Source organism: Phytophthora infestans, genomic scaffold (assembly GCF_000142945.1).
Source record: "Phytophthora infestans T30-4 supercont1.31 genomic scaffold, whole genome shotgun sequence".
NCBI lineage: Eukaryota > Oomycota > Peronosporomycetes > Peronosporales > Peronosporaceae > Phytophthora > Phytophthora infestans.
The window spans coordinates 1,121,751-1,136,748 of NW_003303728.1; the positions used below are offsets into that span (position 1 = coordinate 1,121,751).

The window sequence follows — 14,998 nt, forward strand, 5'->3', positions numbered from 1 at the left end:
GCTCTCCGATCGTCGACTCGCCCCATATATGTTTGATCTGAGATTTTGACAATAAGTCAAGCGCATAGCCACGTACTACATCGCTTAGTCGAATGCCGGCGTGTGCAGCGGGTTCGCTTGGGTCGACATTATTCACGACGAAGCTCTTCTTGTTACGGTGTCCGTCGACGCGCTCTTCAACGCTTAAGCTGATCGCATTACCTCCATTTAACCGAATTAAGAAAAGGCACACAACTTTCGTGTGATTTAGTACGACCATCTGGACGCGCACAAAGGAGTGGTAGACAAAGGAAGTAGAAAATAGAGGAATGTGGGGGCTGTCGTGGCAGTATCACGATTTAGTGATATGATATGATGTAAAATACACTTGATGCATGACACTCAACGAAGAAATAGGAAAAAGGAAAAAGAAAGCAGGGAATAGGGGGTTCTTAGAAATAAAACAACACGTGCAACGTGAGTGTCAGGTCGATGGTACAACCGAGACAAGCCGTCGACGTGCCCCATAGACGTCCCTGGTTAGTGGTAGATCTTGAACCGCAGCTGCCATAATTCCATCGCCCAACGAGCCAACTTGGCATTGGTCGTTCTACTTGTCTCCCAAAAATCCATGTTAGTGCCTGATGATCAGTGTAGAGGTCAATTTTAGCATGACTGAGGTAGCTTCAAAATCTTCGCATTGCCAAGACAATATCCCAGCACTCGATCTCAGTCGTTCCGCTCGTCTTGTAAATCCATTTCCCATTGGGACCCCACCAACATCTTACTCGCATACGCTATAGTCCTGTCATGCTTGTCGACCTCCTTCATGAGGCACGTCCCCACGGCCAGGTGAGACGAGTCCACGAACAGTTTAAAGCGCGCCTTGAAATTGGGTTACACCGAATGAGAGGCTTCACAAGCGCTCGCTAAAACTGGCGGAACGCCACTTCACAGTCATCGTCCCACTGGAGTGGCACGTCCTACTGCTTCAGGCGGTGCAGAGGTGCTGCAATGGTCGCAAAGCCAGGTATGTAGCGCCTAAAGTAGCTGGTGGAACGCCCTCACCGTATGAAGGTCATGAGGTCTCTCGATGTTCATTACGGCCTTCGCCTTTTCAGGGCTCGGCATGATGCCCTTAGGTGTGACAACATGGACTCGGAACGCCACTTAGTCACGCCCCCAACGGCACTTATTTATCTTCAACTTAAGCCCAGCAGCTCAGAAGCGTTCCAGTACTTGATGCATGCGAATTAGATGAGTCCGGAAGTCGTCGCTGAACACCACGCAGTCGTCGAGACATACGAGGCAAGTTCTCCACTTGAGGTCGACGAGAACGTTCTCCATCAAGCGTTCGAAAGCCGGAACGGCGTTGCACAAGTCGAACGGCGTTACTAGCCACTCGTAGAGTCTAAACTTGCTTGTGAATGCCGTCTTTTCCACACTGCCAGGGTTCATGGGAACGTTCCAATACCCAGAGGCAATGCCCATTGTAGAAAATAGAGATGCGTTCCCGAGGACGTCGAGAATGTCATCAATCAACGGCATCGGCTAGCTGTCTTTTACAGTGACTACATTCAGCTTTTGATAGTCAATACAAAATCGAATACCTCCGTCAGGCTTCTGATCATCAAGACAGGACTAGCCCAGAGGCTCGTTGACGGTCGTACCTGGATTTCCGATTCCATGACGTCTCCTTTAGCTTTTGATACACGACAAGGCGGCTGCTTGATCGGCGCATGCACTTCCGTGTCGATGCTGAACTTGAGGAGTTCCGTTCTTCCTGGTTTCTTCGAAGTTTCCACAAACAACTCTCGCAGGGCTCTTAGCATTTCTGCAAAAAGCCCTCTCTGCTCGGCACCCATCGATGAATCTTCAAAGCTCACCTCAAAGCTGTCATCTCCGTCGCTCTTCGTGGCAAAGGCCATTTTTCCCTCAGGCGTTCCAACTTCGGAGGTCACGCTGTCATCACCAGTACTCAATACAGCGCTGACGTTCAGAGCCGTTCCACCTTCAGAGGGAACGCGGGATACGAAACCCGGAGTTGGGGCGATCGGCACGGCAGCGACCTAAGCTCTGGGTTGGGTTTTCACTTCTTCTGCGGAGGTGTTGCACACTTCCACCAAGACAGTTCCCTCCGTCACCGCGCATAGTTTCCTCGCCACTCTCGTTGATTCGTCCGTTTCAGGAACGCCCTCCACAGAGTTGCCCTTCACCCTTCCTCGAGCTCTTGATCTTACTAGCGTTTGACAACCGGGCTTCAGCCGCGCCTTAGACAATACTGTAGCTGCATATGTCGCTTCCACCCTCGTTTCACCCAAAGGGATGACGACATCTCCTGTTCCCTTTAGTGTCATCTTTTGCTCTTCCAGGTTAATCACAGCGCGGAACGCCTTCAACGCGTCCGTGCCGAGAATGGCGTCTTCATCGTCGTTAGCAGCTTCCTCGCTGTCTGCATCGCAGAGCCCCGGTCTTCTTTGCTCCTTCGGCGCTCTTCTTGTGTTCGCGCGATACACTTCAGTGGTCTCTTCCGCTATCTTGAGCTCCTCGTTGCTGATTGGCAAACTGAACTCCACTTTTTCCGCGGATTTGCCCCATCTGTCGAAGCGACCAGTCCCACTATTTCGGGTATTTTCCTTCTCATGTCCTACAACTTGTCTCGAATGATCGGGGCCTCCGTCTTAAAATAGTTCCGAGTCCATGTCATCGCGCGATTTTGACACGCCTCCGTAGACGTTCCACTTACTCCGAGGAGGTACTCACGCAGAACCTTCTCATCTAAAAAGTCTTTGCCCTTCTTGTCGCGTAACGGGGGAACTTCTCCTGTCGCATCGGCCTGGTCCACCCTTTCTGGAGTTTCTAGTGCGCGCTCTATCATGGCGTTTCTTTCCTGTTTCAGGAGCTCGTATACGCGAATCCTAATTTTGGAGCGCCATCTGACCGGAAGCGTTCCAACCTTCTCGTCGGGGGCCCTGGTGGTCGGAACGGCAGGATTGTCGAGCTCGACACACACGTTCCGCTCAAAGTCGCGCTCTTCGGCTTCCTCAGCTGTTTTTTTATAATTCCGTGTCTGCGTCCATCTTATCGGAGATCACACGAACTACAGGCGGCAGCCGTTCCGCTTTCTCACTAGCCTCTTTCTTAAAGTCTCGATTTGTTCGCTTTGCCCTTGTAGAAGCCTCCAGCTTCCGATCGTACCAATCCAGCGAATACTTAGGCGTTCTTAGCTCCCTGATGAAACTTTTCGTGTGCGTTCCAGCGCTTCCTCTGAGATCCCTAGCATCGCACTCATTTCCGAGAGAGTCCGCGCACCTTGTTCTTCGGCGTTTCGTATCGCTCGCAGCAGAACGCCTTGTTCATCCACGGTGTACAATCGCTCCTCAAGTTCCTTTTCGTACTCCTCAGGTTCATCCCTTGCTCTGTGACCTTCACCGTGCTCGAGCATATCCAGATCCTCGTCGGTGAACAGGCGGTCGTAGCGTCCTGTAGAATCCTTCTCCTTAGTATTTCGATCTCCTGAGTGGTAGTCGCACTATCCACCCCTATTATCACCGAAACTGGATGTGCCCTTGCGCTCGCGGCGTCTTCAGTCATCGTTTCCAAGGCATTCTCGTTGATCTCAGACGTCACGAAACGTTCCGCTGCTCCAGTCTCGTCGTATCCTTCTCGTTCAGAACGTTCGGCTGTTCCATCCCCTCGTTCTCGCGTTGCGGCCAAGCATTCCGTTGCCTTTTCTGCGCCTTCCTCTCTTCCCTCGGGCTCATTCAGAGAGCCGTTCATTCCCTAGTCTTGTTGAAAGCCGGTCCGTTGCGTTGGACTGCCCTCTCCTCTAGTTCCCAGTTTGGAGCTTACCCGTTCCGTTGGGCTGCTCGCTTCATTCGTTCCCAGTATGGAGTCCACCCGTTCCGTTAGGCTGCTCACTTTGCTCGTTTTCAGTTCGGAGCCCACTCGTTCCGTTAGATTGCTCGCTTCGTTCATTTCCAGTTAGGAGCCCGCCGTTCCGTTAGGTTGCTCGCTTCGTTCGTTTTCAGTTCCACAGCTCAGTCTTCGCACTTGACGCTGGAACGCCTCAAGCACCTCTCACATCCGTTACACTTCCCCCGAGAGTCCTCTCGGACCCTCTTGTAGTTTGGCGAGGTGGACCCTCATCTCTCGGTGTGTCGCCTTTAGGCAAGAGGAAGGAACGACACTTTCTTCCCCTCTCGCCTGCCTCCTTTATTGTTGAGGCGTTCCGGATGACGCGGTGGCGTTCCCAGTGGTCGCGTTCTGCGTCCGACTACGCAGTCGGTCCAGGCTAGGGCACCTTGCCACCGGGTGGCTCTTCTCGCCACAGAGAAAGCACTCCATACGACGGCGTTCTCCGTTCCGATACGGTCCTTGGGGTGTGGCCAATTGCACACGGTGGAAAAGTGACCCGGCTCGTTGCACCTGTTGCATTGCCCTTGTCCTCTCGGGCAGGTTTCGCGACGGCACCCCACTCGTCCACACCGACCTCATACAACTTCTCCTTCCATCATACGGGTGTCCGGGCCGAGTCGGATCCTCAGCGGGCCAACGTTCGACGGGGCGCTCCAAGGCGTCGAAGCGTTCGGAGTCGACGAGGCGTTCCAAACCGGAGTCGTAGCGCCTTGAACAGGAGGAACGGGAGGAGCCACCGCACTGAAGTATCCTTGCTGCACCCCAGCACCCTGTAGCCGTTTCTAGATGGACTGGTCCATTAGCTGTAACTGTTGTAACCTCTGCAACTACGTCGAGTTCGCGTTGCTTGCGCGGGTCACAGGCGTTCCGTCGTCCACGAACTCGTCCTCCTCCTCGCCCGGCATGTGCAGGTTCTTGTAGATTAGCCGGTCACAGGCCTTCCTGATCGTCGCGACCATATTGCCATTCAACACCGCCATCATCTGAGTGTTTTGCAGGCCGTCCAGGAAGAACTCGTACCTCATGCAAGGATCATGGTAGTTCAGGGCCTCGCACATGGTCGAGATACGGTCAATCCACTCTTCAGCCGACTCACTACGACTTCGCTGGGCGTTCTTGAGGCGGTTTCAGCGTTTTGCAGGTGTTTGGCAGATGAATCGGTTATGGAACTTCACTCGAAGGGGTCTCGAAACTGTCGATCCTCGAGCTATACCACCACCCCTGACCCACCTTACCCCTGAGCCACTGCTCGAACGCCATCAATCGCATCAAGCTGTCCATCCCATAGGTGCCCCTCTCAAAGGAACGCCAGAATGCAGCCGCTCTCTCGTTCGTAGCCGTCTCAGAGTAAAATGGAGCGATACATTTACGGCGTTCCTCAACTGATGCAGGATACCAACGTAGGGAACGGCTCGACGAGGGTAATCTGCGCGGTTTGGAACGCCCTAGCATCGATACTCAGCACCTCGAGACCCGACGCTCCCTCCAAGGTCTTTGTTTCTCACATACGACGGCGAGGCGCCTCCGGCCGCTAGAGGCATTCCTAGCGTAGGCAGAATCGGATACTCGGGCGTCGGTGTTACGGGAGCTGCGGACCAAGCGGGTAGCGCTCCACTCTGGCCCCACTCGGTAGTCTGCTGGGTCATCGACTGGTACAAAGTGCTCCCGTCGTGGGCGTTCCGCCTAGCATCCCGTTCTCGTAAGGACTAATCTCCTTCGGCGGTACACATCCAAACGCGGGAACTGGTCCCAAGGGCATCCCCACTGACATTGAGGTCTTCACAGGCGTCGGGGCGCTAGGAATCGGAGGTCTCTGGTACTCAGTTCGATGAGCGCTCGGAGGCCGTTCCAACTCATTACGTTCCAGTCGGGCTGACCCAGGCGTGTAGCGTGCTTCTGGCCCCTTCACTCGTGAGCGTGGCATTTCAGCGCTAGATTCGCGAGACACCGTCAGCTTCCGGAGTACTCGCTCGACCGACGCTTCCACCAGCGCTTGCAACCTTGAGTCGTTGGACGGCGTTCCAGACCGGACGGACGCTGCTATTGATCAAGCATGTAACGGGGTTACGCGGTGTGGAACACACAGGGGTACAAAGTACCCGGAGAGTTAACAAACTCTCAGTACTTAAGTTGGAGAGTTAACAAGGTCTCTCAGTACGTTGGCTGAAAGTCACACGTTATGCATTTGATTAGGTTTAACTATGCTAGATAGTTAAAGAGATACATTTACCCCTAGGCGGCTTGGCCGCAATAATAGTAAATAAAACACTTCTGGTTTTGAAGCATAAAAGTTAAGGTATTAGCTTTGAGCCCTGGTCTTGGGCTGTAAGTGTCCTTTGGATAAGGAACTTTATATTAGTGACTCTTTGAGTCGAACGTCTTCCTCTGACGCTAAAGCTACGGCAGCCCCGCTGCACTTGGTAGCACTTGTAGACAATCCCGCTCCTGAGTCGGTTGACTATATCCTCTGCGAGGATGGAACACCCCGTGTTCGCGAATTTGCCCCCGGCGTAGCAGGACGCGCTTATTAAGCTTATGTCCTTGCTTGGCCCGGAGGGCGTGGCTCATCTTGCATCGCAAGGTCCAGCGGCGGTCACTGCCAGGCTGGAATCGCTCTCCCGCTACGAGAACGCGCTCTTGGAGCATGTCCAGGAGAAGATACGGCGTCGATGACGCGTGAAGAGTCTATGAGACTGAAACCGCTCATGGTGAGCGTAAGAACCTTCGAGGGGAAGGATGGAGAGGATCTCCTTCTCTGGACCCGTGAGGTCGAGACGGTCATGGGATCGGCCCTGCTCCAGTCTGAGCATCAGCGTGTGGCGCTGGCTATCTCCAGGCTTGGAGGTCGCGCTCGCGAATGGGCACTAACGTGCGGCACGTCTGTTGACGCTGCAATTCCCACTTGGGATCAGCTGAAGCAACAGCTTTCGCGCGTGTTCGCGCCGCCTAATCAGGCGTACCGTATTTGGTCGAAGTTCCTTGCTACCCGCCAGGGTAAGAAGGATTTATTGGACTATGTCCAAGAGTTGAGAACGCTTATCGCCGGAATGGCGGCGGACCCTCTTCCGGAACTGGTCAGCGTCACCGTGTTCATGGAGGGACTTCGTGTGAGCGCAGCTCGAACGGAAGTGTTCCGTGTACACCCTAACTCTTTTGAAGAGGCGGTGGATGTGGCATTTAATGCCGAGCACAACTTCAGGTCGGCTCGACCTGGTTGGAGCGCTAGAAGCGCAAGCTCTTTGAGCGGTCCAGAGCCGATGGACCTCAGCTATGCTGAAGATAAAGAAGCGAAGCTTCCTGCTGCGGAGCAGCGTGCCGGCATCCGCCGATGCTTTGTGTGCAATAGCACTAAGCACTTGAGGGCATATTGCCCTCTGCGCAAGAAGCGCGGGGCTCCGGCGAGCCAACCCTCCGGGTCATCGCCGGGAAACGGCAATTCCCAGTAGGCGCGGGGCTGCCTACTGGGGAAGAACTGAGTTCTGTTGTGCCTCGAAGAGGTAGAGGGCAACGGGGCTCAGCCCCGAAGAGAGCTGAGCTCTCTTACGAGAAGAGTGTGTGCAAGCCGGGCTTGCTGGTCGTTCAAGCGAGCGTGAAGGGCTTTGCAAAGCCATGGAGAGTCTTGATTGACTCGGAAGCCTCGGGCAACTACGCCCGTCGCTCCACCCTGGAAGGGAGTCAGCTGTATGCTGAGGCACTGGAAGTGCCAACGAGAGATACGATCTCTGTCCGTCTCGCGACGGGAACACTGGTAACTGTGTCGAAGGGTCTCTGTCGACCTTGGCGTAAAGTTTGAGAACTTCGATAGCGTGGAACGCGGTTTGGTCTTAGACCTGGGTGCGAGGTATGACCTCATCCTTGGCATGGCATGGCTGGAACGCCATGAGCCATGGATCGACTGGAAGTCGAAAACGCTTGGTGCGTCGCACCCTGCTCCTAGTGGAGCTTTGGTGAGTCATGAACCCACCTCTGCTAGGAAGCAGAAGCGCTTTTGGCGCGAGCACGAGGTCGAGGCGGTCGTAGTGCTGGACATTGGTATGTCCGAAATTGTTAGCAACGAGGTTGCTGTTTGCCCTGAGGGCGTACGTGGTGCGGCACTTTATCCGCTGAGCGGTGCAGGTCAGGTCAATGACTAACTGCTGGGTCCTGGTGAGGGCGAGCGCGGAGTGGGGCGTAATCCACTGAGTGGTACCAATCTGGTCGATGACCTACCGCTGCGTGATCCGAGGGTCGCGGTCGACTGCGAGTCGAGGCATCATGGGCGTGGCCCAGGAGATGTAGGTGAAGTGACACCTAGCTCACTGTGTGAAGGTCAAGAACCTCTTGGCTTTCAGCCGAGTGTCTTGCGAGAACCCTGTATCCTCTTCGAGGAGTGATGGTGTTGCTGCACCCGGTGGTGGTGATGGAGATGTCGCCACACCGCCCTCATCCGGCCGGGCTCGGTCGCGGAGGGAGAGGAGAAGAAGACGCAGGGCGTCTGTGACGTCTTCGCTCATGAGCACGTGACTCTCATGCCAAAGAAAAACAAAATAGTGATTTTCTCAACCCAAAGGGCGTTTTAGGCCATTTCCTACCGTCTATGAAACAGTCTGTTTGGTCACTCTTTGGCCTTTTGCGTCATTTCACATCAGGCAAGTCCTCCCCGAAACCTCGTACCTATCTGATATAAACTGTGTACAATACACAGGTCCGATGAGGTCATCCGGTCCGATAAATTTTGGTATGGGCAAGGACCCGCTTGGAACATGGACTGTAGACAAAGACGTGGCAAACTGGGATCGCAGTCACTCGGCTAGATTGCAAGATCACAACAACCAATCTCCGCCACCGATCCCAGGTCTTGGTCAAGCTCCACCGCCAATACAAACGCTTGGTCAAGCTGTTCCATTACCGATTCGAGGTCCTGGCCAAGTTTCACCGTCGTTTGACGATCAAACTTTTGACCAAGCTTCACCGTCTTTTGATGACTCCATGGAGTGTAATGATCATTTAATGGAAAGTGACGATCAAACTTCTGACCAAGCTGTACCGTCGTTTGACGATCAAGCTACTGACCAAGCTTCACAGTCGTTTGATGACTTGTACCGTTAGTAAGTCTGATTGAGGTCCAAACGGGTTTTGACAGCAGAGGACCAGTCACGACTAGTAGGCTTGAATAAATATTTTCTGGCAGGTTACAATACAGAATCATCGTACGAGTTTAGCAAGGTATTTTTTCTGCATCTTTGGTGGATGGGTCAGCCTACGGGCATAATATTATTTGGGATAAGGAGGCTAATTTTGAAAACTCCTTTAGATGAGCACTCAAACGATTCAAACCTGTTATGACAGGGTAAGCGAAATCGCTGGATTATCACAGGACGCTGGGTAAAATCCAGAGAACGGGTGCAAAATTACCCCCCCCTTCTGTGACATCACAAAAAGAGCTTTACGCAGAAAATCTATGTCGTAGTTAAGCGAAACCGACATAGACTTTCAGTGAATGATGCCAGCAATAATATTAAATGCTTTTTTGCTAGCGCTTTCCCCACGTGAGAATTGGAGCCACTGGACACAGCGTGGTACGACGGAAGTGCGGCTCCGCACCAACTAACAACGTATTGACATCCTGCGCCTTCTCGTTTTTCTCCAACGGGATATGAAAGTGAAAGCAACGTGCAGAAGAGCTTCACCATATTTCCTCGAGCCGCCGGGATGATTTATGTTCGTATTTAACACGGTCCACTGGTGACACGCGATATGTCGTCGTTGCCATGCTTTACAGGCTGTAAAATTTAGATTTTACAGTAATCCAGAGAATTACTAATTTTATGCTAGTAGTTGTGGCTTATCTTAGGAGTAAAAGGCATTGAATACGCGACTTAAATCGATAAATTTATTGTGCATTTCAATGATTTTGTCCTTTTCCTTAGTCTGATGCTCGATTTACAGACAACGACGGTGAAATCCGCCCGGTGTCTGAACACTATCCTTCATATAAAATAAAACTATGACGCGTGACATGAATACCCGCCCAGTTGTTTGATTGGTTGAAAGTGGCTGTTTCTGCTCAAAGTCTGAGCACAAAGTACAAAAACGATATCTAAATGTACAAAACCGATACAGGAATCAACACATCCTGGGTTGATTGTACAAATCCGCCCGAATACGGCATACGGATTGGCTGAATATGTTTTATTAGTGGGAAAACCATGTACGGATTTGGGCGTGTTTCAAAGGTATGGCGGCTTTCACCGTCGTTGTCTGTATAATAAATAGAGGTCGTTTTATTTAATCGAGGTCATTAAAAGTACAAATCGATCTTGCTAGGCTGGCTGATAAATTGAGCTACATAGCCAAATCGACCGCTCGGGATCGATCAACCACCATCGATATCCTGTAAATCGACCATTTTTGCTGTTTTGAAATGGTAATTCGATCACAGATAAAACAAATCGATGCCTACCTCTTCCCTTCTTATCTTGTACGCGTGGTTTTATGCTCCGACCATGCTCGATTTGGGCTATAAACGGATGGACATTCCATTTGCAAAGCACAATAAAGTTTTGCCTTACTTCAATCGGGCAGCTATTGAAGCAATCCAATACGCATCATGCGCGACTTGAAGCGGCTCGCCACACACTGCTCCTGGTGGCCATGCAATTTCAGCATTCATAAATGGTGGATACGTATCGACACCATCCCTTCCCGACCAATCGAAATCGATCAATACGACTCGATTCTTACTGGTATCCCACATCACGTTATGCTCCCGAAGATCACCATGGACGAAAGATCCATCTTGTAGAGCGTTTTCGATCTTCAGCAGTTGATCACGAACTATCATGCCATTGGCCTGACGAAGGGGACACAATGGAAGTTGCTCCATAACGACGAATATCCAACCATTAGGTAAACGTTCGCAGAACAGCAGTTTGGGAGCAAAACCAGCGCTCCAACAATAATCATGGACTTCCCTCCCGTACCGCTTGGCGAACTTGATGATAACGTTAACTCCAGCGTGATTGGCCCTGAAAACAAACCGCTGAACCACTTCCAAATACTGAAATGAGATGTCCGTGCCGTTGCGTTCGACAGAATCTTTATATGGGAATCTTAGTCGATCGAGAGTTGTTAAACGCAGACCAAACGCATCGTGGTGACGACTAGCGCTGAGCTCGTAGCACGAATTCGTCAGCTCCTGGACAGCAGCCTTCAAGGAAGCGCACATACGTGCCAACGATACCATCAACCACTCGTTGTCAAAAAAAAGTAGCGGGAAGCTCATGACTAAAGGCTCGCAAATCGCGTCTTCGTCGCTCGTGTTTACGATTCCAAACACACTCATGGACGGTCCGCATATATCCACCAAGAGACATGGAAATTGACGGTCGATCACGAATGGCAAGTTCTTAATGTAGTATGCAACGTTCTGCATTGTCGGATCTCCACCACCGTCTCCTTTTTGGAGCTTACATTCCAAATTGAGTAGCAGCGTCTCTCCAAAACGATAGGAACCGTCTGAAACTGAGCCATTAACGATTGCCGGTGTAATCGTCGAGACTGGATCGTCACCGAGCAGGTAGGCTGTTAGCAATTGCCGCGCTTTCTCTGCAAATGTTGCTTCGCTGTTGTAAGGAGTGGACAAGCCATGGCACAACTTGCTCACAAACTCACAGTCGTTCTGACTAAACTTGATCACCTTGCAGTTTTCCTCAAATTTTGCAAACGTCTTGTTCAAGAGCACAACCGGAATCGGGGTTTCGTCGTCAGAACGTTCAACGCGATGACACTCAATCTGACCATTAAGTTTCTTCAACCATTTCACCCAACTGCCACTTCCCTTACATTTTGCGAAAGAAGATGGAGTGATCAAGTCACTAATTTCAGCTAGCTTTCTCTTCTTGACCGAAATGGCCGCAGTAGCAGAAACCAACTGCTGATCCGGAACCACGACAAGCACGTGAACATTGCCCTCAGCCGGTCGAAAATTCTTTCCGAAATGATTGCCATTGTTTATCCACAGCAACGGATCCATCTTCTTGAAGCCTTGTGGGGCTCCATTTTCGTCACGTGAAACCGGTGCTCCAGCATTATCGAGTATCACACCTGCCGCTCCAACCCCTTCCAGCCACGCGCCGCCCGCCGTCTTCGCCAGGAAGAGCTGGAGTTTGTCAGGTCGCCCCGTGTACTTCAGCTTGTCTGCGATGACTTCCTTCGCCTTCCACACTTGCTCACCGTCGTCTATCTCCACACCAAACGCGCTTCCCACCTCCCCAACAATCGCACACACCAGGGTAATTTTCACCATCTTTCCTGGAGCTGTCTAGAATCTGGAATAATTAAGAAGGGAGGAAGAATGTTTCTGTCGTACTTAAGCGGAAAAATGCGTTTCACATAATGATGCCAGCAAAAATATTGAATGCTTTTTTGCTAGCGCCTTCCCGACGTGAGAATTAGAGCCGCCAAACGCAGCGTGGTGCACCTGACCACGACGAAAGTGCGGCTCCGCACCAGCCAACAACATATTGACGTCCTGCGCCTTCTCGTTTTTCTCCACGGGTATGAAGGTGAAAGCAACGCGCAGAAGAGCTTTACCAAATTTCCATGAGCCGCCGGATTCTGGAACAAAGGGAGGCCACTGGTGACACGCGATATGTCGGTGTTGCCATGCTTTACAGACTGTAAAATTTAGATTTTACAGTAATCCAAAGAATTACTTATGTTATATTTATCAGCATTAACATTATTTTGTGCTGAAGAATTGCTCATGAAGTCATGCCATGAAAGAGAAGCCGATGTCAATGTAGCGTTGAAACATTTATTCATTACACCCAGGGATGCCGAAAAATAAATTGGTGCTGCAATTATTGCAATAAGAAAGCACCAATTATCTATTGGAGACTTTCTGGAGAGGAAGATCAATTATTTATTTTGCTCCCGTTGTAGCACCAATAATCTATTGGGCGGTGTTTAATTGGCCATACATTCTTTGATACTGGTGCCCTCGCTGTGTACCAATTTTGCTGCACCAATAATCTATTTTTTGAGCTGAGAAGGTTCAATAATCTATTTTGGTCTAGTCAGCTCTCTAACCCAATTATTTATTTTCTGCTTTGATTAGCAGTAGATAAAAATGCAATATTCGGCATCCCTGATTACACCTGTCCGGGATACGGAACAAGAATTGCAAACTGCTCGATGTTTTGAGGTGCCTTCTTGGTAAAAGTTTTGTAGTAGAGTGGTGGAAGCAATAAGAAGACTCGATTGCCATTTGGACCCTTAATGCCATGCGTTTTTCTCACAGTCATCTGGAATCCTCCGAACTGCGGCATCCATGCATCAATAGCAGTAAACTTTGATGTCAGAGCTGATTTGCATGTTGACCGACTTCCACCCGCTCCACTATTTGAGAATGCTGCGGTGACGATGGGATTATAATTGTTGGTCCATCTCCAGTATCTTCGCGGCCTTGCTTGCGTCTATGCTTTTGCTTTTGCGTCCGAGCACCAGAATCAGCCCCCGATACTCGAAATGCCCACGCTCGAAGATGTATCTGCACAGCGATTGGGCTAGCGGATTTCCATTGCACGAGCTAAGAAGGTTTCCATGTTGCGGCGGTTCAACACCAACTTAGTTCGAGAAATCACTTGCATTGCCAATTCTGACGCATAAACAACATCGTACTGTCGATATGGTGCTTGACTGTGGATGGGAATCAGAGTCTGAGCGATCTTGGTCCTCGAATTGATCTCCGAGTTAATGGACACCAACGTCTTGCACTTGTAGCGCAACACTTGCGGGTCAGTTTCAATGTCTTGCAACACCAGGCGAGGCACACCACCCGTGCCCTTAAATCGATGCTCCCATTCATTTTGTGCACTTGGATACAATCGAGCAAGTGCACTGAATTCTTCTTCTGTCCACAATGGCATGTACAGTACAACTGGAGTGGGAGCCAGCTTCTTAAATTCTCCAATACAATCCTGTCGTGGTGTGCTGGCGAGAAGAACTGAGCAATTAAGAAAAGGGAACCCACGAATTCTAATGGGGTCCACGGAATCCACTAGACATCACAGATCGGACGACCAGAACTGTCGATTGCGTGAATATGGTAACTGAGTTACATCCCACATTGTTTTGCCGTCGAAATAAATTGGTGGTTCTGCAGTGAGAAACAACACCCGTTTCTGCTATTTGATCAATTTTCACATGGCATAGTAGATGAACACCGACTTGATCAACAGTGGAGAATTGCGAGAAGAGTGGATCACTGCAGTGGCCGAAAATACCGTTTTGGGAGACAGTCGGAGCCGTCGTCGACAGATCCGGAACCACGACCAGCACGCGACTTTCGTCGGTGGATGGCGGCAGCATCCCCACCAACACTTTCGTGAGGCCGGACTCTCCCTGCAGATACTTGTCTTTTTGCGTTAGCGCATCGATGAGAGCAGTCTTCAAACTCTTCTTTACCTTCTTCACATCTTCAGTGAGGCTCGACAGCCACACGCCGCCCGCCGTCTTCGCCAGTTAGAGCTGCAGTTTGTCAGGTCGCCCCGTGTACTTCAGCTTGTTGGAAGATGATGCGTTGCGCGGGATCACTCTGGACGAGGGAACGACGAGCAGCTGCTATTAATACTGCCGGAGGTTTGTGGCTGGAGCGTGGTACGTATGGAGCGGGGAACGTGAGGCTGTGAGACCTCCACGTGGAAGACAGTAAGGAAAGGATGAGTAGGAAGAGTAAGACCGAATCTCACTCTCCCTTTTGCGTTGGAATCCACGACTGCGCTGCACACGGAAACGCTGACCCGAGGGTCGAGCACTTCGAACACAGCTTGTCTGCGATGACTTCCTTCGCCTTCCACACTTGCTCACCGTCGTCTATCTCCACACCAAACGCGCTTCCCACCTCCCCAACAATCGCACACACAGTGTTGGCAGTAGGGACTTAACCGGCCTGCCAAAAACTGGCCTAAACCTAGTTCTGCCAAGGGGATTCGGCCCTTAGGCCATGGCCGGGCCATGGCTGCCCAGACTAGATTCTGCCCACAAGCCAGCAAGCCCGCGACGGGAGGCCAAGAAGTAGCAGCTCGTGCGCGTCCGACGGAGACTTCAGCAGCAGCAG

The 14,998-nt window shown here is 51.3% G+C and overlaps 1 protein-coding gene and 1 pseudogene across 1 annotated transcript; both read right to left on the reverse strand.

The window, feature by feature from the left end:
* Positions 1-10,444: 10,444 nt before the first annotated feature.
* PITG_12619 (Crinkler (CRN) family protein) lies at positions 10,445-12,184 on the reverse strand (the record flags this gene model as incomplete). Its single annotated transcript, XM_002899335.1, has 1 exon — positions 10,445-12,184. The coding sequence occupies one exon, from the start codon at positions 12,182-12,184 to the stop codon at positions 10,445-10,447; it is 1,740 nt and encodes a 579-aa protein (XP_002899381.1).
* Positions 12,185-13,043: 859 nt separating this feature from the next.
* PITG_22967 lies at positions 13,044-14,761 on the reverse strand (annotated as a pseudogene; the record flags this gene model as incomplete).
* Between the last annotated feature and the right edge of the window lie 237 nt (positions 14,762-14,998).